General features: G+C 46.4%; 1 protein-coding gene across 1 annotated transcript in view; it reads left to right on the top strand.

Moving 5' to 3' along the window:
- LMNB1 (lamin B1) overlaps nucleotides 1-23,276 on the top strand; it is a 50,664-nt gene extending 27,388 nt beyond the window's left edge. The window contains exons 5-12 of the mRNA XM_062189961.1: nucleotides 3,409-3,579; nucleotides 4,870-4,995; nucleotides 10,644-10,864; nucleotides 11,895-12,120; nucleotides 13,532-13,636; nucleotides 16,936-17,055; nucleotides 20,772-20,882; nucleotides 22,577-23,276. Coding sequence (XP_062045945.1) covers nucleotides 3,409-3,579; nucleotides 4,870-4,995; nucleotides 10,644-10,864; nucleotides 11,895-12,120; nucleotides 13,532-13,636; nucleotides 16,936-17,055; nucleotides 20,772-20,882; nucleotides 22,577-22,618 — 1,122 coding nt within the window. The 3' untranslated portion in view covers nucleotides 22,619-23,276. The remainder of the gene's footprint in view (nucleotides 1-3,408; nucleotides 3,580-4,869; nucleotides 4,996-10,643; nucleotides 10,865-11,894; nucleotides 12,121-13,531; nucleotides 13,637-16,935; nucleotides 17,056-20,771; nucleotides 20,883-22,576) is intronic.
- Nucleotides 23,277-23,513: the final 237 nt, after the last annotated feature.

The raw sequence follows: 23,513 nt of genomic DNA, 5'->3' as shown, positions 1-23,513 counted from the left end.
CGGTGATCATAACAGTAGCATTTAAGCAATATAGGTATTGTTGGTACAAACTACATTGGACAAAGCAGGCAAACCCTGGGCAGCTTTTGCATCAGCTTGTTACTTAGAATGAAATACTGCTACTGCTTTTTTCTTAAAGGTATGGTGGGTTCTGAAGAGAAACACATTGTGTACAAGGTCTTTGCAAACTCTAAAAAGGCATCTATTTTTTAAAAAAGATTTATTTTATTTATTTGAAAGAGTTACAGAGAGCGGTAGAGACAGAGAGAGAGGTCTTCCATCTGCTGGTTCACTCCCCAGATGGCCGCAAACAGCCGGAGCTATGTGATCTGAAGCCAGGAGCCAGGAGCTTCTTCCAGGTCTCTCACGCAGGTGCAGGAGCCCAAGGACTTGGGCCATCTTCTTTCCCAGGCCATAGCAGAGAGCTGGATTGGAAGAGGGGCAGCCGGAAGTCGAACCAGTGCCCATATGGGATGCCAGCGCTTCAGGCCAGGGCTTTAACCCGCTGCACCACAGTGCTGGCCCCAAGGCATCTATTTTTATATGAAGTTGATTTACAATTTCATTTTGTTATTTCTATCATTTTTTTTTTTTTTTTTTTAATGCAGAGAGAGAGAGGGAGAGAAAGTGATCCCTCATCTGCTGGTTCACTCCCTAAGTGTCCATGATAGCTGGGGCTGGGCTATGCCACAAGCAGAAGCCAGAAACTTAATCTGGGTCTCCTGTGTTAGTATCAGGGACCCAATCACTTGAGCCATCACTTGCTGCCTCCCAGGATGAACATAGCAGGAAAATGGAATTGGAAGTGGAGTTACAACTTCAAACCAGTCACTCTAATAAGGACTACGGGCCACCTAATAAGGAATACGGCGGCCTAACCGGCTGTGCCAGATGCCCAACCCCTATCTTTTTCAAGAAGAAAGCCTGTGCTGCTTTTATGATCTCTATAATCCATATTCCTAGATGTCCTCTCTCAACTTGTCAGTTTCCTAAGATAGAAAAGTCATGAAAAAAAGTTTTTTTTAACGTTTTATTTTAACCTTTTTTTTTTTTTTTTGACAGGCAGAGTTAGACAGTGAGAGAGAGACAGAGAGAAAGGTCTTCCTTTTCCGTTGGTTCACCCCCCAAGTGGCCGCTACGGCCGGCGTGTTGAGGCTGGAGCGCTGCACTGATCCGAAGCCAGGAGCCAGGTGCTTCTCCTGGTCTCCCATGCGGGTGCAGGGCCCAAGGACTTGGGCCATCCTCCACTGCCTTCCCGGGCCACAGCAGAGAGCTGGACTGGAAGAGGAGCCACCGGGACAAAATCCGGTGCCCCAACTGGGACTAGAACCTGGGATGCCGGTGCTGCAGGTGGAGGATTAGCCTAGTGAAAAAAAGTCTTTAGTACACTCAAGCTCTCATCAGCAGGACTCAAACCCATGTACTCCGATATGGGATACAGGGGTCCCAGGCAGTGTCTTAACCACTAGTTCAAATGCCTGCCCCATCATTATTTATGTTTGATGCCCAGTGTGGACAGACTGGTGTCGGTGATTTTTTTCTTTGTAAGGGCTTAGCTCTACATAAAATAATGAATGAAAAAATGGCATCAGTAACATGTAGTTTATTAGTTATTTTTTAAGAATGCTTGGTAGTATCATGGCATTTTGAAGTTTTGCCCTTCTGAGGATGGATTTTAAAATATTCCCCTCATTCTTTATGTTGTTTGTTGTTACACTGAGGATAGATTCTATTCAGTCCGTGTGTCTAACTCCCTCATTATGAAGAGTTAGAGGGAGAGAAAGGAGAAGGAGAAAAGCAGGGAGAAGAGAAAGGACGGAAGAATATACACGGGAGCTTTTATGAAACTAAAAACTACTCAGTATTGTTGAGTCAGACCTTTCAGTTGCTTGATTTCTTGATTTGAGTATCATCTGCTTCATTCAGTAAATGTGAGCTCTGGGAGGTTGATAGCAGAACTGGAATTTCAAGTCTGATTTTCTGGGGATGGGCAGAGAGATGCCTGCAGAGACCCACAGACAGCATCATGGTGGGTTGTAGCTCCCTCTAGTGGCTTTTCCCATTACTTTCCTTGAGTGTTATGTTTTCACAGCCAGAGGCTGAAATGGAAATTGATTCCTGCAGGCTCTCTGCCAGATTCCCTACTCCAGTTTTATTCAGATGGTACCTTAATACAGAGTGAAGGCTCATGATTGCTGTTTTTTGTTTTTTAAAGATTTATTTGAAAGGCAGAGTTACAGAGAGAGAGGGGGAAAGACAGAGATCTAACCTCTGGTTCACTCCCCAAATGGCTACAACAGCCAGGGCTGGGCCAGGCTGAAGCCAGGAGCTTCTTCCAGGTCTCCCGTGTGGGTGCAGGGGCCCAACACTTGGGCCATCTTCCGCTGCTTCTCCAGGTGCATTAAGAGGGAGCTGAACCAAAAATGAAGCAGCCAGGACTTGACCTGATGCCCATATGGGATGCTGGCATCACAGGTGGCAGCTTAACCTACTTAGCCACAATGCCAACCCCTGTTCTTGTTTTTTAATAGTGAATTGTCATATGTTCTTGAGTTAGCCAAATAATACTATTAAAATGCTGTATTGCCGTGGGTGTTGTGGCACAGCAGGTCAAACCACCACTTGGGATGCCTGCATGCCACATTAGAGTGCCTAGGATCAAGTCTCACCTCTGCTTCCGATGCAGCTTCCTGCTGGTATACCTGTGAGGAGGCCGATGATGGTTTAAGAACCCGGGTCCCTGCCACCCATGCGGGACCTGGCTGGACTCCTGGCTCCTGGCTCCTGCCGGCAGCATTACACTGCACAGGCGTTGCAGACATAGATCAGAGAACCAGCAGATGGATGGTGCCTTCTCTTGCTCTGTTGCTCTGCCTTTCAAATTAAATAAGTAAACATTGAAAAAGGAGAAGTCCTTTATCTATAGTGATAACCACTGGAAGAAGTTATCTCAGCTGGTTCCACCTATTAGTATGTCTAAGCAGATGGTTTTATTACATGTAAACACGCACTTGATTTTATCCTGAGTGGGAGTGGACTTTCCTTGTGGATTTTTTTCTGGCGATGTCCTTAGGATGATCAGCAGAACAACGGAGAACGGCATTTACTACTCAGCGTCGCTCGCTCTTAGCTGCCCGTGACTCCGTAGTGCTTCATTCAGTCCCCGCGGCCGTCTTTGCCGTTCAGAGAAATACACAGCGCTGCTCCTGAAGAGACGGTTCCCGGGGCTGGAGAGATTTCTGTCCTCAGTCACATCTCAGCCATGTCACCTGACAGTGCAGAGACATGCCTGCCCTGGGATGGACATGGAGGCTTGTGTGTGGAACTGCAGATGACCCAGGGTCACTTGGCCTGTGCCGGGGTAGCCGTGCTAAGTAACACGGCTGCATGTCTTTTCTTTCTCCCCAGGAGATTAATGAGACCAGGAGGAAGCATGAGACGCGCTTGGTAGAAGTGGACTCCGGGCGTCAGATCGAGTATGAGTACAAGCTGGCTCAAGCCTTGCACGAGATGAGAGAGCAGCACGACGCCCAAGTGAGGCTGTACAAGGAGGAGCTGGAGCAGACCTACCACGCCAAAGTGAGTGCTCCCCCGGAGCGCGGCTGGGCCTGCAAGCCAGGCCTTCCCAGGCACCAGGGACGGGGCTCGATTTTCTTACATCATTCCCACTGTCTCCATGAATGTAGAAAATGGATTTTCTTTAAAGATGCCATTTTCCATGAAGTAAATGTTATTAGAAGTTTTAGCAAGGTTGTTCCAGTTTTACTGGAGGTGAAGGTTTTTCCTGTTGTCCCATTGGTCGTGTTTTCCTATCGTAGTAGTGAAACCCAGGCCATCTCTTCTAGGTGCTAGCACTCAGCACGCTGTCCCATATGTCCACTTCGGCTGTACCTGCTCTGGCTCCCAGGTCAGATTGTGCCTACCATACTTGGTCTTTTTATCCAAAGGCGAAATGGAAAGTCTCTGACATTTCTTCCTCCATTGCTGCTACCCACTTAAAAAATGCTATACATTCTTCCCACTTACAGGGGCAGACCACGCAAAAACCTATAGACCCGCCAAGCAGTATAGCTTTCTTGACAAATGATTTTTGTACCATGCCTTAATTGTTCTGATTAAATTAAAGAAGTATCAGTGACAGGCTTAGAAACGATTTTCATGGCATGGCGTGCATGTGTTCATGTTGCTTTGCACCCATTTCGTGGGGCAGTGACTGGCCAGTGAGAGGGAGCGATCGTACAAACAGTCCCTTCAGTGCCTAGCCCTTGTGCAGTGCTAGCTAGCTAGCATTGAGCTGAGCACTGGAGGAGCTAATTACCAACCTTAGCCTCCATGGGAGCCAGAGAGGAGACATTCAGATGTATGCCTGACACGCAGGGGCGCGTGCACACACACAGCTGGGTGGATTTGGAGCAGTGAGGAATCGTGCTTACCTGGAGAGCGGTCCTTAATTCTGAGAGCAAGAGTTTCTGTCTCGTTTCAAGTAAGCCGAGGACCAGTATTTCCTGCCAGCTGGAGTTGGTGGATGAGGGATTTATGATGGTGGTCTGTTACTGCAGTGGGAGTAGTTAGGTTGCTGCTGCTCAGTCTCCTTGTTCGTGTTCTCGTAGACACTAGGCATTTACTGGATCACATGCGGAGGCCCAGGTGTGTTCACACAGTTGAAGCTTGCATTTTAGGAAGTGACAGAAAGTCACACAGGCTTACGGCTGCCCGAACCACGTCAGCAGACTTCACGGTGCTCGTCCTGTGTTGCATCACCGGTTACCAGCAAGCTCAGGGTTGAAGTGCCTTGACGGGAGTCAGGTTTCCTCATTTGCCCGTTGTATCTCACTAGATGAGGCCGACTCTGCTGTATCGTTCTTTTAGCTTGAGAATGCCAGGCTGTCTTCAGAGATGAACACTTCTTCTGTGAACAGCGCCAGGGAAGAGCTCATGGAGAGTCGGATGAGGATTGAGAACCTTTCCTCTCAGCTTTCTAATCTGCAGAAAGAGGTAAGGAAGCGTGTTCACCTACGGGCACTGCAAGCTAAGCGGGAGGCCACTCCACCGCACAGTCGGCCTGCTTTGTTCCCCGTGTCAGTCCTCCCTGTGTGTCACAGTGGTGCGTTTTTCCTGTGCTGTGGTTTTCACAGTGCTTTTCCATACTTGGCTATTTTGCACTGCACTGACAGCCCCTAAACAGGTACTACTACTGATGAATAGATTTCCCAGAGAGGAGGCCCCGGCTCTGGAGGAAACAGCTTGGTCGCTCACTCGCTGGGCTTACCTTGGGACGCAGGACTTCTGCTCCTTCCTCTAGGCTCAACCCTACAAAGTGCTGCTCCCTACTTAGACCTTTCTCATCCCATTGGAAACCAGAGGAAGAAAACTCTAAAGAAAATTCTTTATGGATGGTGAATGCTTTGTTTCTAGATGAATTTTCTGCACTTAATGGCTAGGATCTTGGGAAATAGCATTAATTTCTATATTTATTGAAAATTTAATGATTAATTCATTCATTGGCATACTTCTGTGATAATGTTTATTTTAGATCTTTATTTTATCATTTTCTTTTTAGTAAAGCCTTTTTCTAATTATAACTAGACACATTTAGAACAGGAATTTAGAAAACAAAGGAGAGGAGTCACTGTGAAACAGTGATGTAAAAAATTAGTCAACTTAGACACTTTTTAAAAAAAATTATTTATTTGAAGCACAGAGTTAGAGAGGAAAGACACAGAGAGAAGTCTTCCATCCACTGTTTCACTCCCCAAATGACAGCAATGCCTGGAGCTGAGCTGATCTGATGCTGGGAGCCAGGAGCTTCTTCCGGGTCTCCCACATGGTTGCTGGGGCCCAAGGACCTGGGCCATCTTCCTCTGCTTTCCCAGGCCACAGCAGAGAGCTGGATGGGAAGTGGAGGAGCCAGGACTGAAACCAGAGACCATATGGGATGCCAGCGCTGCAGGCCAGGATTTTGATCTACTGAGCCACAGCACCAGCCCAACTTAGACACTTTTACTTTGCCTGCATATGTACTTGGTTAGTGCGACAGAAATTTTTGATTTGTTTCAGGTGCGTTTTTGTCCTGATAGTATGTTGAAGTTTTCATGCACCCACAGCTGGAAGGACCTGTGTCCCTTCAGTCCAACCACGGACATAGGTGACTTCTGTGACTCGCCCCGAGGCTGCTGCAGGCTGATGAATGGGTTTCTCCTGGTTCCCACTTTTCCCCTGTATAGCTCAGTCTCTTTGAAGGTTTTCATTTAAGAACTTAACCAGAATCTTTTCCCTGTTGCACCATCTGTTGTGGTCCTTCTGGGCTGCTGTGACAAAATATCATGGACTTGGTCGTTTGTAAACAACAGGCATTTGTTGTAGTTGAGAGGCTGCGGGTTCCGAGATCAAGGTGCTGCTGAGTGGGGATCTGGAGAGGGCCTGTCTCCTGAAGGATAAGCGATGCCTTCTTGTCATGTCCTCCTGTGTGGAAGGGTGAATGAGCTCCCCAGGGCCTGCTCTACAAAGGCACTAACCCAGTCATCTGATCACCTGATCACTGCCCCGGAGGCCCCACCCCTCAGTATCATCACCTTAGGGGTTAGGAATTTGATAGGATATTTTGGGGATGACACAGATATTCTGAACCTACCGTATCCTAAAAAGTTATTTATTTGCTTGAGAGCCAGAGATACACAGTGAGAGCTCCCATCTGCTTGTTCACTCCCCAAAGGCTCCCAACAACTAGGACAAAATAAGGCTGAAGTTGGGAGCCAGTAGCTCAACCCAGGTCTCCGTGTGGAGTGGCAGTAACTGATGCAGGCATGGGCATATTAACTGCTTGGCCGAGTGCCTGCTCCTGGGGCGGTGTCTCAGCAGGTACCTCCCATACGAGGCCTCTGTGTTCTTATGCTCACTTGTCTCCATTAGATAAATTGTGTGCTGATTATTTATTGTCTCTTCCTCACTTGTATGTTTGCCTGTGTTTTTGTTTGTTTGTTAGTTAATCCATTTGATGATGCCCAGTATAGACATTTTTCTCTTGACTGGTCTTCATTTCACAAAGAGGAAACTGGGACTTGTCTCTGGTTAGCTCGGTAGCTCTGTCTTCTGTTTGCCTGTTGGTTTTTGTCTCATTCTGGGAAGTTTTGTTGGGAACCTCAGGTTAGTGGCTTTTAAATGATGTCTGGCAGGGTCTGGGGATTTCTGGGAACTGACTCCTTAGCAAGTAGGAGAGAAACACCTTTTTTAGCCAGAATAATGATTTTTCTTTTCTTTTCTTTTCTTTTTTTTTTTTTTGACAGGCAGAGTTAGACAGTGAGAGAGAGAGAGAGAGAGACAGAAAGGTCTTCCTTTTCCATTGGTTCACCCCCCAAATGGCCGCAGCGGTCGGCACGTTGCGCTGATCCGAAGCCAGGAGCCAGGTACTTCCTTCTGGTCTCCCATGCGGGTGCAGGGCCCAAGGACCTGGGCCATCCTCCACTGCTCTCCCGGGCCACAGCAGAGAGCTGGACTGGAAGAGGGGCAACCGGGACAGAATCTGGTGCCCCAACTGGGACTAGAACCCGGTGTGCTGGCGCTGCAGGCGGAGGATTAGCCTATTGAGCCGTGGTGCTGGCTCTTTTTGTTTTTTAAAGGTTTATTTTATTTGAAAAGCAGAGTTATGGAGAGAGAGAGAGAGGGAAAGGTCTTCAGCTGGCTGCTTCACTCCCCAAATGGCTGCAACATCCAGGGCTGGGCCAGGCTGAAGCCAGGAGCCAAGAGTTTCTTCCAGGTCTCCCATGTGGATGCAGGGGCCCAAGGACTTGGGTCATCTTCCCCTTCTCTCCTAGGCATATTAGCAGGGAGCTAGATCAGAAGTAGAGCAGCCAGGACTTGAACTGGGATGCTGGCATCATGGGTGTTGGCTTTACCTGCTTTGCCACAGTGCCAGCCCCTACCAGAATAGTTTTTAATTCGTCTTTGAGAGGGAACTCTTTTCTTCATTTGCTACTGGTAACAGATTTTATGATATAAAATATATTTTGATGAATATTTTTATTAGTTGATCTTACTTTGGTTTTAAAAAACACATCAAAAAGAAAAATGTTATCTCTTTTAATGTCTTCCTGTTAAGTATCTTAATCATGTTTATTGCCAAGTCATGTCAGTTTCATCATGCTGCCTGTTGGGCCATAGAATTTCCTTCTGGTTACATGACGTGCTTGGTGAAGTGCTTCTTTTTTTTTTTTTTTTTTTTTTTTTTTTAACTTATGATTGACAGCCTTTAAAATACTGATTATAGAAGAGACATTTAATTAGCAGGTAGAGGGGCTGGCGTTGTGGCACAGTGTATTAGGCTGACACAGGCAACACCAGCGTCCCGTGTTGGAGCTCTAGATCCAGTCCCAGCTGCTTCACTTCCCATCCTGCTTCATGTAAGGAAAGCAGCAGGAGATGGTCCAAGTACTTGGGCCCCTGTACCCGCCTGCAAGACCTGGATGGAGTTCCTGGGCCTGGCATGGTACAGCTGTGGCTGTTCCAGCTGATAGAAGATCCCTCTCCCAAGCCTTGTCACTCTGCCTTTCAAATAAATAAAAATCCTTAAAAGAAATAAATAGTATATAGAAGATAGCAGTATTATACTTTAGAATTAGGGAACTCCTATATTGCTGATAGTATTTCTAGTTTTCTGTGCCCACATTAACTGGCCGGCCAGCACTGGTTCATCTTCTAGGAGAGCCCATGGCCATGCTGCTGAGGCTCCTGTGGCATTTGGTTTTCTAGCGCCCAGCCCCTGGGGACTTTCATCCCAGCCAGACTAGAAAACCAGTGAAGTATGTTGTGTACCATGAAAAATAAAATTAAAAGCCTGAGGCCATTAGAAGACAGTTGTAAACTTACAGAGTCAGAGGTGGGATCTGGGTGGATCTCTGCATTTTGCATCTGGGGAAGCCGGTTTAATGAGGACCATTCCCGCTCGTCTGGAGGCTCACAGCTCATTACAGCAGCTCTGCAAAGAGGAAGCTGGGTGTGGCTGTGCATGCTGCATTCCGTATGTTTAACTGCACAAGTGGAAGTGCAGCTAATTACAGTGGGGTTTAAATATCCCTGTCTGAGTACAGAATGATTCAGAGTAACCTTAAAGCTTTTTTCATACTCAAATTTTGATTATTTTTTCCTCTTCTTAAAGAACTCGGCACCACCAGAGGCAGTCAGAGACTGTGGGGTCACATGCGTGGGTTCCCAGGCTGTCTCTGAATCTGGGCTCGTTGACGTCGCTCATCAGCCCTGCATTAGGGAGCGCCCTGACATCCATTCTGTCCTCGGCCTCCCCTGTGTGAAATACGTGTGAGGCGATTGAAGAGGAATGCTCTGAATTTACATTTTATTCTCTTACTTCTTTTGTAAAAAAGAACATAGGAAGGGGGAGGGATTGATTCCTCGGTGTATGGCAGGGTGTTTGCACGTGCAGTTAGATCTTGAGTGGTAGCTGAACGGTGTTTATGATATCAGTCTTAAGAGGCATGCCTGCGTCTAATATAGAATGTCAGATGCTACTCTGTAATGTAATTAATTGGTCGATTACTTTCCAGATGTTTATTTTGACATGATTTTAGACTAGAGAAAAGTCACAAGATAGCACAGACAGTTTTCATATAGCCCTTCCTCTGTGTCTCATTTTGTTGGCATCTTGTGTTACTGTGGATGTTTGTCAAAACCGGGGAACTGGCATTAGTGTACTGCTATTAGCCAGACTGTAGACTCTTTTATTTCACCAATTTTTCTCTTATCTTTGTTTTTTAAGTCGAGGGACTCATGTGATTTGCTAGCCTCCTCTGGTCTGTGACAGTTCTTTGTTTTCAGGACCTTAGTCTTGAGAAGGGTTGGCCAGCAATCTTATAGACCATCCCCTACTCTGTGTTTGCTTGGTGCTTGTCAAATGATTATACTGGGGTTATGAGTTCTTTTCTTTTTTAAATTATTTTTTAATATTTATTTATTTGAAAGGCAGAGATAGAAGAGGGGAGAGAGAGAGAAAGAGAGAGTGCTTTTCCATCTGCCGATTCGCTCTCCAGATGGCTGCGGTTGCTGAGGCTGGGCCAGTCCAAAGCTTGGAGCCTGGAACTCCATTGGGTCTTCCCATGGTGGCCATGGCCCAGGTACTTCCTAGTACATCCCATGCCTTCCCAGGAGTATTAGCAGGAAGCTGGTTTGGAAGTGGAGCAGCCAGGACTCAAGCTGGCATTCTGATACCAGATGCAGTATCTCATGTAGTGGCTTGACCCACTGCACCACAACACTGGCCTCTTTCTATTTCTTTCATGAATGAATTCTGGTATCTTTCTACTCCTTTACTTAATTTATGCTTTTTACGTTACAGCCTTGTAAAGAAGCCAGATGTGACTTTTTCTACAACTACAGCTTAAAAATTTATTTGGTTGAATACAAAAAAGTTGTTTGTACAGTTACAAAACTTGCATTTGGGGAATATTTCTTTTCCTAGTCTTTTATTAGCCAAAATGTTCCCAAGATCTGTGTTTTATATTTTACAGATTTTGGTTCTTGATTTAAAAGTGTCTTGAATTCTGCTGTTTGCCAGTCCAGGAAATGGTTTAAAATAGCTGCCTTGTGCTAATGTGGGAGTGTTCCTAGAAAGTAAATGTGTTTCTTTGAATATGAAGTCTAGAGCGTGCTTGGAAAGGATTCAAGAGTTGGAGGACTTGCTTGCTAAAGAAAGAGACAACTCCCGTCGCCTGCTGTCTGACAAGGAGCGGGAGATGGCGGAGATACGGGACCAGATGCAGCAGCAGCTGAATGACTACGAACAGCTTCTTGATGTGAAGCTGGCCCTGGACATGGAAATCAGTGCTTACAGGAAGCTCCTGGAAGGAGAAGAGGAGAGGTGAGCAACTGCGGGCACCCTACCTCACGTTGCCTTTAGTAAAAGAACAAAACCCACCCTTTTTTATTCAAAGAAAAAACCCCAGATTTAAAAAATTAGCGTAAGCAACCTTATATTTTCTGTCATTTCTTTTAACACCTTTGTAATAGAGACAGTAATAGGTCATATTTATACCTCAGTAATCATCATCTTCATTATTATTATTAAAGATTTTATTATTTATTTTTTGAGAGAGTTATAGACAGAGTAAGGGAGAGACAGAGAGAAAGGTATTGCATCACTGGTTCACTACCCAAATGGCCACAGAGGCCGGAGCTGGGCCGATCTGAAACCAGGAGCCAGGAGCTTCTTCCAGGGTCTCCCAAGTGGGTTCAGGGGCCCAGGCACTTGGGCCATCTTCCATGGCTTTCCCAGGCCATAAGCAGAGAGCTGGATCAGAAGAGGAGCAGCCAGGACTTGAACCAATGGAGTCTTAGCCTACTATGCCTCCGTCATCATCATCATCATTATTATTTTAAATGTCTGACTCTGGAATCTCTGAGATTTTGAATATATGGTAAAATAATCCATTTGTTGAGACTTTATTTTAAATTTGGGTAGTATATATGTCTTTTTAACACTGTTCTCAGGAAAAAGTTCTAAAGGGAAAGTGGCTAATTTAGGAGCAGACGCCAACCAGGTTCAGTGTTCCATCCATTGTGATTGTCAGGATTGAAAGTTAGGTGTGAGAGAGAAAAGCACTCAGTGTAGCAGTGGTGATGGTGGGTGGTGGTAGAGGAGTGAGTCCCCTCCTGCCTGCAGCCTTTGTGTGGTCTGGTTCTGTTTCTGCAGACGAGGTTCAAATTACTGCTGTTTTTCAAAACATGATAGTCTAAATACATTTATCTTAGTTAACTTGTACATGGACTCGTTCCACTGCTAGTCCATTCTGATTTGCTTTAGAAATAGATGTTCAGGGCATTAATCTCTGTTTGCTAAGGTAAGAAGGGCGTGTGTTCCATAAATGAGATGTTTCCTTCTTCCCACGAAGGCTGAAGCTGTCTCCGAGCCCTTCTTCCCGAGTGACCGTGTCACGAGCTTCATCCAGTCGTAGTGTCCGCACGATGAGAGGGAAGCGGAAGAGGGTGGACGTGGAGGAGTCGGAGGCGAGCAGCAGCGTCAGCATCTCCCACTCCGCCTCAGCCACTGGCAACGTCTGCATCGAAGAGATAGACGTTGATGGGAAGTTCATCCGCTTGAAGAATACTTCTGAGCAGGTGAAAAAGTAGACGCACTTGTTTCCCAGCGAGATGTGCAGCCAGGTCAATTCATGGGCTGAAGTAAGAACTCAGGTAGCAGCTGGAGGAAGGGGCGGTGCCCTTAGTGCTTTAAGACCTTTTGCCTTTGACTGCTCACGCTTGGTCCTTTGTCGCCTGGCTTGCCCAGGGCTGACTTTGTCTTCTCTGCCCCAGCTAGATCTGTGAGAAAGCTGGAGTGACTGGGTAATGGGGGGCTGTTGTCTCAGTTATGAACGTAGCAGTTTTAGGAGAGGAGGAAACAGGAGTCCAGACCCAGGGGGGATAAAGGAGTCTTTTTTTCCTAACGATTGAACACATGCTAATGATTTCATTTATACTGAGAGTAGTGTGTTCTCTCTTGAAATAATTTGTCTAAAAGCAAACATCAGATGTCCCAGCAGGGAGCCCTGACATTCGGAGCCAGGGTGTCTCAGAGGTCGTTGAGGAAGCTCTTCCTCCCTGGCGGGGTGTAGGGGCCGGGAAGGGACCGCGAGGAGATTGGAGGAAGGCAGGCCGGAGGGTATGTGGGGGTGCAGTGGGATGAGCACCACTTCCAGAAGCTTATGTTCAGGGTCTGCCAAAAACGGTTGTGAAAATACTGCTTTTCTCATTGGAGTTACTAAAACCCTGGTGTGTGGATGGACAACTAATTTGAGTGAGTGAAGGAGCACTAGGAGTGCCGGTCCTACAGTGACAGACTCAGGTCCTGGTCTCTGCTGTCCTTGCTGCATTTCTGCTGATTGTGGGAAGGTGCAGCGACGGGGAGGCAGCTGTGTGGAGGGATGCTGGGCCCCAGGGCTCTGGGTATGTGTGCGCTAGTCCCTGCAGCAGCCTGCACCTTTGCTGGTGTCTGTCGGCCCAAGCAGCCTTGGGGCTGGGGCTGAAAGGCATCCCCTAGGACTGCCCTGTTGCCTCATTGAGCCTTCTTGGAGTCCCTTAGGCCTTTTAAGAGCTGAATATGGGCAAAAGTGGTACAGATGCAGAAGACAAAGGGCAGATTTTCTTCTCACTGTTTGTAAGCTTCTGTGTTTTGAGTTTTAAAGCACACAGCAGTCAAATATTAGGTATTGATAATTGTGACAATGACACAGGTTGTGTTGTGAATTTGGAAGAGCAGTCTGATCTAGGAGGAATGTGGCCTCTTTATTTGGTTCACACTCTTTTCTCAGTTTTGTCCTCTTGTAAAAGTAAGTACCATAGCCACTACCTGTAACACTGCCGAAGCTGCTCATTGCTGAGTGACAGATTGTGTTTACTTTTTATGTAGCAAAACATGCATCACTGGAGTAAAGTTGGTTGTATTTTAACAGCCTGTATGGATTCGTTTATTCTACTATTTCATAACTAATTATATTGGAAGTAACCTTGCTTTATTCTGTTCTGTGGATAGGATCAACCAATGGGAGGCTGGGAGATGATCAGAAAAATTGGAGACACATCCGTCAGTTACAAATATACCTCAAGATATGTGCTGAAGGCAGGCCAGACTGTTACAGTAAGTGAATTAGTCAATTAATGTCACTGCACTGTTGACGAACTGATATGTTATTTAAAAAAATAACCTTTGGCTTAGAAAGAAGCATTTTAGAAATAGTCATTAAATCTATGGCTGTATCACCCTGAACATGCCTGATTTTGGGCCTCATTAGTACTTAGATGGGAGAAATAGGCATTAAAACTTATCTTTGACATTATTAGGACGTTAAAAGTGCTATTAAAGATTTCAAGTTTCCAAGTTACTGAGAGTGGTTAGAATTGACCTTTGAACTCTTTATAAGTCTGTTCCAATCGATATAAAATAGCTGTTTCCTGGCTGATTCTTGTATCCCAGTGTAGTTTAGGCAGTAGCACTTGGCACAAAGAACTGTTGGGAAGTTGATACCACCGTAGGCTCAAACTGCAGTCCTCAGCCTGGGGTGGGTCCAGAATGATCTGAGAAGTGTTTTGGTGTCCCGGTCCCCGCTTCCCCCTTATCTGTCTCTGGGGTTAAGGTAGAACCTGTACTTTGAACAGAAGCGCTTGAGTGATAGGTACCTTGTAATGGATCACTGCTTTGAAACAGAATTCAGCAAGAGCAACATGCAGTTTTTTGCTTAGTATCTAAGGCTCTGGTAGAGAAAGATGGGTGAGGTGGCGTCCTGACTGTAGTTGGATTTTGCATGGCTCTCTTGTGTTCTGAAATACCACCTAAAATTTCTTTAATAACAGGCATTTGGATTGGATCTGCTCACTTTTTTTTTTTTTAACCATTCATTTATTTATTTGAAAGGCAGCATTACAGAGAGAGAGAGAGAGAACTCCCATCCTCTGGTTCACTCCCCAGATGTCCTTAATGACCAGGACTGGGCTAGGACAGGCGTGGAGCCAGGAACTTTATTCTCTCCCATGTAGGTAGCTGGGACCCAAGTACTTAGGTCATCTTCAGCTGCTTTTCTTCCCAGACCATTATCAGGGAGCTGGAATGGAAATGGAGCAGGCAGGACACAAACCAGTGGGGCCCATATGGGATACCAGTGTTGCAGGCGACAGCTTTACCCACTGTGCCCCAACATCAGCCCCAGATCTGTTCCATTTTTGGGAAGTATGTATCATTGAACATATAAAAGATTCCTTTGCTTTTATTTAGTAAGTAGATTCAGCAAATAATAAAATATATTCAACTTTATGGATTTCAAAGAAGTCATTTTCTATCCCTAAAGAATTTAGAGGTGACTATTTCCTGCTTTTACGAATTTTTTTTTAAGATTTATTTATTTATTTGAGAGGTAGAGTTACAGACAGAGAAATGTCTTCTATCTGCTGGTTCTCTCCCTAAATGGCTGCAACAGTCGGAGCTGGGCTGATCTGAAGCTAGGAACTAGGAGCTTCTTACTGGTCTACCACATGGGTACAGGGGCCCATGTACTTGGGCCATCTTCCACTGCTCTCCCAGGCCATTAGCAGGGAACTGGATTGGTAGTGAAGCAGCTGGGACTCAAACTGGTACCCATATGGGATGCAGGTGGAGGCATAGCCTACTGTGCCATACTGTCAGCCCAGTGAATTTAAAAAAGAAAATACAAATACATATTTTAAATATATTTATAATCTTACAGATGATACGAACTTTATTAAGATCAGAAGCTCAAGCTGTAGGTTAAGATTTCTTAAAAAATGTGTTCAGAGAGCTTAATGCCACTTTATAAAAAATCAAATGCCAGTTTTGTAATTATGGGTAAAAATGGGAATAGATATTTTAACTAAATGACTCTTTCTTTTGAGTAATTATTATAGTGAGAGAAAATTGTTTGGTCCCATTTTGTGTCTTTTGGAAGCTGACATTTCAATTCAGAAGATTTGGATTCATGTTCTCTCTCTGTCTCTCTCTTTGCAGTAATGTGGAGCCATTATGCCAATCATCTACTATTCCACTGGTAGCCTCTCTCAGGGACTAAATGGATACATCGTGTAGGCCAGTGGGGAACTGATTATCATATAAAATCCTAGGAAGCAATATTTGCTTCAGGAGGCGCCATTAACTGGGATCAGCTCATTGGAACATGGTAGTGATCAGTGGTCTTGCTGTAAAATTGTTCCAGACAAAAGCCAGGATCACTTTAAAACTCTAGAACTGAAAAAGGGAGCCACATGCGTATTTATATTTTCTCAGGCTACATGTCAGGAAAGTAAAAAAGCTGTGGAATTAGTTTTTGAGCTATATTTTACTTAACCTAATCTATCCTGAATGTCATTTCAACATAATCAGTATCAAAATTTTTAGTTGGATGTTTTACTTTTGTTTTTTTCTAATTCTTTTAACGTCAGTGTGGATCTGATTCTAATGGCACCTCTGATTGGATTAGCTGCATGTGAAGGGCTCAGGGGCACACTGAGTGGGGTCAGGGATGACACAGCTCTAGAACGGGCTTTGTAGGCTTACATTAGCCAGGAAGACTGCTGACGTGATTATGACTCTTAACACTAAATTTACCCCATGATTCCGTATAGACTAGTGAAAAGCAGTGCTGGAAATTGGGAAAACGCTGGCATTGCACACCATAAAGTTGGCCTTTTTTCTCGGTTTCATTCCAGTAAGTGCTCCTGCCTCTGCATTTGCAATACTGGTGGGCCTGGACGCTCCCAAGTGATCATGTAAAAAGTCAGGGCTCTCTCTTGATCAGGAGGTGGAGACATGTATCACACGCAGGCTCTCTGACATGGGACATACGTGTCTTACCCACTAGGCCAATCGCGTGCCCCTGGGGCCTGTTTGAGTAGTATGTTCCCTGGAATAGTGTTCTTTATCCATTTCCTGCATTCTTTTTCGAGCTCAGTTTCAGGCTTCGGAGTGTTGTGCAGTCTGGTTGGAGACATAGCAGTTTCTAAGAGTGTTCTAGATAAGTAGCCTGCCGCAGATGTCCTCAGTTCCTGGGGGGTCAGAAGGCACATAGAAGGATGGCTCATAAAGCCATGGCCATCACATGCTAGTGCTGCTCTTCATAGAGCGAGTAGTCAGCCACTTACACTCTTCACAGCAGCCCTGCCTACTACAGGTCCCATCGGGCCCCATTTTATGCATGATAAACGCCAACTTGTCGAGCTCAGCCGGTGTGCAGAGGGGCCAGGGTGTGCATGTGGCCACAGCTTCACTCCAGGAAGCTGTGTGAGTTCCCCTGGGCACACGTGTAGATGGTGTGGCAACTCTTGAGACGGCATCACAGTTCTCAGGCCTTTGGAACTGTGCGTTGCCATCACGTTGCTGTCCTTGTGTGAGCGAGCTGGGCCCAGGGTGTGCTGACATCTTCTCTCTTTCAGATTTGGGCTGCAAATGCTGGTGTCACAGCCAGTCCTCCCACTGACCTCATCTGGAAGAATCAGAACTCTTGGGGCACTGGTGAAGATGTGAAGGTTATATTGAAAAATTCTCAGGGAGAGGTAAGGCCATTTCTCAGTACCACTGCGATAGCTTCTCCGGCAAGTTCACCATGCAAGGGGGATTTCTTTTTGGAGCTCAAGTTGAAACACGAAGCAGCGTTGCTTTAGTCAGGCCCACACTGCTTAACACAGACTGAACTGAAGCTGAGTTCAAAAGCTGGGGACAAGGAGAGGTGTGTTGAGCCCAGATCCTTAGCACAGGCTCGAGCCAGACTGTCGGAGTTCGGCTTCTCTCTCCACTGCATACTGGCTTTGGATTTGGCACAGATCATTTCACCTCCCTCTGTTTCCTCATTTACAGATGAATGTTAATGAGATAATAAAAGTGTGACATGATACCATGAACGAGACAGTATAGATGCTTGCCGTGGTGCCCGGCACAGTGCATGCATCTGGTCAACACTGCCGTTGCTTATCTCATCACTCAGAGTGATGGAGCTGAGCTTGAAGACTGGCGTGGCCATGTGTTTGGTGTGTTTTCAACGTGGCAGTCTCAGAATTCTTGTCTAAGAACCTGGCTTCTCAAAACTGCCCCCCCCCCCATTAGGAATACAGCTTCCCGAGGAAGCAGCTGAAGCTGGCTGTGACCGTGGCCCCATCCTGCGTTTCCCTAGCTAATCGCCTGCTCAGTCGGCACAGGGTAGACATGTTGAGCTCAGGTGGCTTTCCTTTGTTGCTGTGGCTGCAGGCACGTTAACGGGGGAAGGTGCCTCTCATTTTCCTCCTTGTTCTGAGGCTGCTGCTGCTTGCCTGTTTGTCTCTACAAGGGCTCTGAGTTGGTTTGCCAAGAAGCCTTAGTTCCCACCCTGGTTGTGACCTTTTCCCAGCCTGAGGGCTGGCAGGCCTGGTGGGGAGCCGGCGTGTTTGGAGGGCAGGCTTGCTCACTCACTGTTAGAACCTGAGCATCTGCTCGGTGCCAGCTGCTCTGTGCTGGGAAGAGCAGGAAAGGAGCCACTTAGGTTTCTAGTATCATGGAGCTTACATCTAGAGAAAATTGGAGGAGCCAGCAAGTAAGGGCAATGACAAAGGAATTTCTAATAAGTACAAAAAAGAAACGAACTGTGGTGTGATACACAGTCACCAAGATCTGGTGGAGATAGGGTAGTCAAGGAGGTCGGCCTGGAGGAGGTGACACCTGCAGATGAACCTGAAAGGAGAGAAGGAGCCAACCATCGAGAGAAGAAAACAAGTATTCTGTTCCCCAGTAGGGTACAGCAGATGGAAAGATGCTGAGGCAGGAGGCGGGGTTCTGTGTTCTGCAGGAAAGAAGCCAGTATGTCTGAGATTAGAGACCGAGAGGGGGCAGGACTGGGTCAGCAGTGGGGGAGTGCGAAGGGCAGCTCTCACCCTGAGGGCACGTGGGCAGCCACTGGAGGAGGGTGGAGAAAGGAGCTGTGCGGTTGTATGGGTTCCAGGAGACACGTAACTGGCAGAGGAAAGCCAGCACGCCAGGAACTTGAGTGGTTCTCTGGGCAGGAGAGGAGGAAACCAGCTGGAGATTTGCTTTGGAGGCAGACCGGCTCAGCACTGATGGAGTTCATTGTGAGGCATGAGAGAGAAACATGAGTTCCTTTGCTTGGGTAGCTGGAGGGTACCAGTGCTGTTGACTGAGGAAGCTGGAGAAGGCAGAGAGACAGATAGAAGCAAAGATCTTCCATCTGCTGGTTCACTCCCCAGATGCCTTCAACAGCTAGGGCTGGGCAAGGCTGCACCTGTGAGCTGGGATCTCCCCCCGGGTCACAGGCACCACTGCCTCTCAGTGTGCATTAGCAGGAAGCTGAATAGGAAGTGGAGCCAGGACTCAGACCTAGGCACTGGGATACGAGATGCAGGCATCCCATGTGGTGTCTTAACCTTGCACCAAACATCTGTCCCCAGCCATATTGTTTGAGGTGCCAGCTAGGAATTCACGTGAGGGTGTCTTGTTGGGATGCTGACTGCAAGCCTGGGCTAGAGCTGTTTGGAGTCCTTGTCACATCAGTTGTATTGAAAGCTGGGTATATTAAAGCCAGGGGACAGGCTGACCAGAATCAGTAAAGAGGAGGAGCCACATTTGAGCCCTTGAAGGTGCTGACATCAGGAATACGTTACAGCAGAGAGTGTGAAGGTGCAGCCGGCGAGGTGGCTGGAAGACTGGTTGTGGTGCGAGGGAAGCACCTGTGCGGGATGTGCGGGAGGGAGTATTCCCGGTCAGGGCAGTGTCCTCTAGGGGTTCCCTCTGCACAGCGCCAGGGGCAGCCGCTTCCGGTGCAGTGCTTGCCGACTGTCCTCGCCTTCAGTTGCTGCAGCGGTGTCCTGAGGGCAGGGCCCGCTTCCCACTGGGGCTGGCCTCCTGCGCGCCCCAGGATTCACTGGGTGCTTCGTTTCTTCCCGTATGACTGTTCCCAGAGGGAACATGATTGGCAGCTTTCCTTATGGGAGTGGGAGGCATTTGTCCAAGAAGTCCAGTTCCTGGCCGGCTTTCCACCCACCCTGCCCACCTGTCTCCCCCACCGTAAGCATCTTCGGCTGGGATTGCTCTCCGGGAGGGAGTCACTGGCTGCCCAGATGGAAGGAGGCCCAGCAGCTGGGGTCCCAGTGCAGATGGGCTCTCCGGCGAGGTGCCGGGCCTCCCTCCTGTTTGTGCAGAGGCTGTTGCTCCCCTCCTGCCTTAGGCCTTGGCTGTTGTGAGGGCTGCCACCAGGTGCCCAGGCAGGCACTTCCTGGGGCCATCTGGAATTGGTGGCGTGTGCTCTGGGTGGCGACTTGCCCCGTTTGAAAAGCCCTCTATCCCATCCAACGGGTAGACCTCCCTGCAGCTTGTGTGTATGTGAATGGTGCTTGGGTGTGTAGACGTGTGGTGTCTATGTGTAAACACTCAGTGCTCCGTCTCTCATCTGCATTGGTAGCGTTGCTGATTCTGTGGTGTCGATACTCGCTGTGTGCCTTTCAGAGTCTTCCTCTGTGGAGCTACCTTTCTCGAGTGACCCTAGGGAGGGTGCTCCGTGGGACACAGGCGTTTTCTTGCTGTGGGATCAGCAGGTTGGCCTGGTGTTTAACAGGCACCGCAGCCTTGTGCCACGTCAGCATTCTCGCAGGAAAGTAATCTGTACCTGAGCCTCTTAGCTGAGACGGAGGCGCTTTGTTTCTGCCAGCCGCTCGAGAGTGAAAGCGGACTGTTTGTGTGCAGAGCTCGCTGGACCCTCAGTAGTATGCTGTTGGCAACCACTGCTGCTCTGTCTGGGCCCATTTCCTTCCAGAGGAGCCGGCTGCTGATGGAATGGAAGGAACTGGTCCTCTCACCTCACTCCTCAGGTGCTCCAGGGGCTGCCGTGGCTCCTGAGACACAGCAGCTAGCCTCCGGCTTCGTTTTATTAGCGTTTATTTTAGCACCTTTGCTTTGCCAGGAGCCAGAATCTTTAAGCTGAATTCATGTTGAGTTTCATAAAGAATTTAGGGTGCCAAATCATTTGCCCAATTCACAGCAACAGAACAGGATAAAAAGCAGTGGAAACTTCGCAGCAGGTATTTCAAATCGGATCCCAGCAGCTCCCCTGCAGGGAACACTGAAGGTCTGAGGACTGCTACTAATTATGTAAAAATTCCTGTTCAGTAGCAACTGAAGGGATGGCTTTTTAAAAATAATCTCTGATGCAGGAATACTGTTTCTTTAGCAAGGCAGAGTCCCTCTTCCCTGCGGCCTTTGTGGGTAACATTAAGCTTACTTCTGGTTTTAGGAGGTTGCTCAGAGAAGTACAGTCTTTAAAACAACCCTGCCAGAGGAGGAGGAGGAGGAGGAGGAGGAGGCAGCGGGCCTGGTGACCGAGGAGGAGCTTTTCCACCAGCAGGTATTGCTTTTTTGGAACATTGTGAAGTTTAATTAACAAAATTACACAAAAGCCAATTGTTTGACTTTTTTTTCCCCGTTTCTTGATGAAGCAGAGCAGTGGTGATCGATTAGCTGGGGTTTGTGTTTCCCAAAGAGATAGTCTTGGTGGCACAGAAGGGTACAGGAGGTGGCTCCTTTCTTAAAGGATTTTTTTCTTCTGTTAAATTTTAGTGTTCTTTTGTTTTCTAATGTACACAGTATGTTATGGTAGGACAAGCATAGCACTTAAAAATTAGTATATATGAATCATTTTTCATGTCCTGAAACTTACCTACTTATAGGGTTCTGTGATTGAAAAGTTTAGATCAATAAATTAGAATGAGCCGTGTGCATATGTACTAAAAAAATCTCCTAATATTCAATTGCAATATGCAAGAAAATCCTTGCTGCATTAAGTTCTAATCATTATCTAATTGCAAGATAGATTTCAGCTGATGGTTGGGCTTTTAAGAGCCCTTGAAATAAAGAAACTCCAGATTTGGTTTCAATTAATTTCATTGCAATTATTAATAACTAGTGAGTCTTCAGTAGGTTATATTCTCAAGTCAGCCTTTTTGAGTCTGATCATTAATCAAAGTTTATCTACCCTTATCCTGAAAAGACTTGGTCTTCATGCCTCTAGATTTATTATCTGAGTTCGCTTTGTTTCATTAACCCCAGTTCTACTTTAAATAAACTTTATTTTACATGTATAGCCCCAAAGTTGGGCACTACTTGAAGTGGATGATGTGAAGTCGCATGAGTTTATTTATTTATTTATTTTAACCTGGATGCCTTCTTACATGTTTTAGAGGAATATGTAGGAGTAGCTACTCTATAGCTGGGTTTAAGAAGAAGCAAACACAAGATCTGGTCCCAGCCCTTAGTGGCTAGAAACATAACAGAATCAGATCGAGTGATCTGAAGGTGCCGGGCATCACGCGCTGAGTCAGCTGCAGCTGGAGGTCCTCTGGGCTACCATGGTAGTCGAGAACTGAGGGCAAGAAATGATGCTTGTCCCATATTTTGCAGGAAGAAAAATTATGTGGATGTTAGAGAGAAGCAGATAATGTGTTCTGAGGGTGTTTGGATTATCTGTCACTACATTTACAGACTACCCCAACATTTAAAAATTTTACACAATGATTTCTTACTTTCCTTGGGTCTGTGGTTTGAGTGGGCTCAGCGGGGTGGCTCTTCTGCTCAGCTTAGTGAAGCCTGTAGTCAGCCATGCAGTTAACATTCTGCTGGGAGCTTGAGTGGAGATGGAATTCTTTTATACCTCTTTCCATGTGGCTTCTCATGAACCAGTGGGTTAGTCCTTGCCTCTTTGTAACATGGCAAGTTGCCTAAGAGGATGAACAGAGAGAGAGAGAGAGAGAGAGAGAGGGAGAACTTCAGTCTGCTGGTTCAATCCCCAAGTGGCTGCAATGGCCTTGACTGGGCTAGACCAAAGACAGGAGCCCAGAATGCTGGGGCCCAAGCACTGGGCCCATCTTCAAGCTGCCTTCCCAGGCACATTAGCAGGAAGCTGCATTGGAAGCAGAGCAGCTGGGACTTAAACCTGTACTCTGCTAAGGAATGTCAGCATTGGAAGCAGTGGCTTAGCCCACTGTGCCATGGTCCTGGCCCCCGTTTTCTTAGCAGTTATCTTTCCTTTTGTTTTTTCTTCAGGGAACTCCAAGAGCATCCAACAGAAGCTGTGCAATTATGTAAACCTCTCAAATCCTGTCTTCCTCAAGATAAACAAGAGTGGTAACCCTTACCTGTATACAGTGCAGAGCCTTCTCCGAAGCACAGAATATTTTTATATTTCCTTTATGTGAATTTTTAAGCTGCGAATCTGATGGCCTTAATTTTCTTTTGACACTGAACGTTTTGTAAAGGAAGTCATATCCATACACTTTGTTGCAAGATGTGAATTATTGACACTGAACTAACTGTGTACTGTCTGGAAAGGGTCCCTCAACTTTTTTGGCATTTTTTTTTTTTTTGTATTTTTTTTTAAGTTCTTATGAGAAGGGGAGGGGAGGGTAAATAAACCACTGTGTGTCTGGGTGTAATCTGAAGATTGCTCCATCTAGATTAGCAATCTGCTCTTGATTATCCTCTGCTATATATAACGGTGCTGTGAGGGAGGGGAAAGCATTTTTTCAATATATTGAAACTTTTATACTGAATTTTTTTGTAATAAGCAATCAAGGCTACAAATTTTTTTAAAATAGAAAAGAGAAACTCTGTAAGAAGGCAATATTAATCTAATCATCATGTGAGCCCTCTGGATGAAGGATTCCACAACCTTTGTTTTATGGTTACTTCTAGATTCTTAATTCGTGCGGGGGGAGGGGAGGCAGGGAGGGGCGGGGAAGGGTTTCTCTATTAAAAGCGCATTAGCTGTGTTTTTTAAGATAGTGTAACATGCTTAAATTTCTTATGTGACATTAACAAATAAAAAAAGCTGTTTTAATATTAATCTACTGTCTTTTTTAACCCTCTGAAAACAGATCTTGCTTTTTGTAAAAAGTAATCTGACTTGTTTGAACTAGATGTTTCCTTAAGGTTTTGGCAGTTGGTAAGCCCACAACTAAGCTGCTGTGAGGTCTCCCCTGTC

The sequence above is a fragment of the Lepus europaeus genome, chromosome 4, assembly GCF_033115175.1.
Source record: "Lepus europaeus isolate LE1 chromosome 4, mLepTim1.pri, whole genome shotgun sequence".
Lineage (NCBI taxonomy): Eukaryota > Metazoa > Chordata > Mammalia > Lagomorpha > Leporidae > Lepus > Lepus europaeus.
The sequence above is the reverse complement of the archived record's forward strand: the minus strand, read 5'-3'. Positions and strand labels throughout refer to the sequence as shown.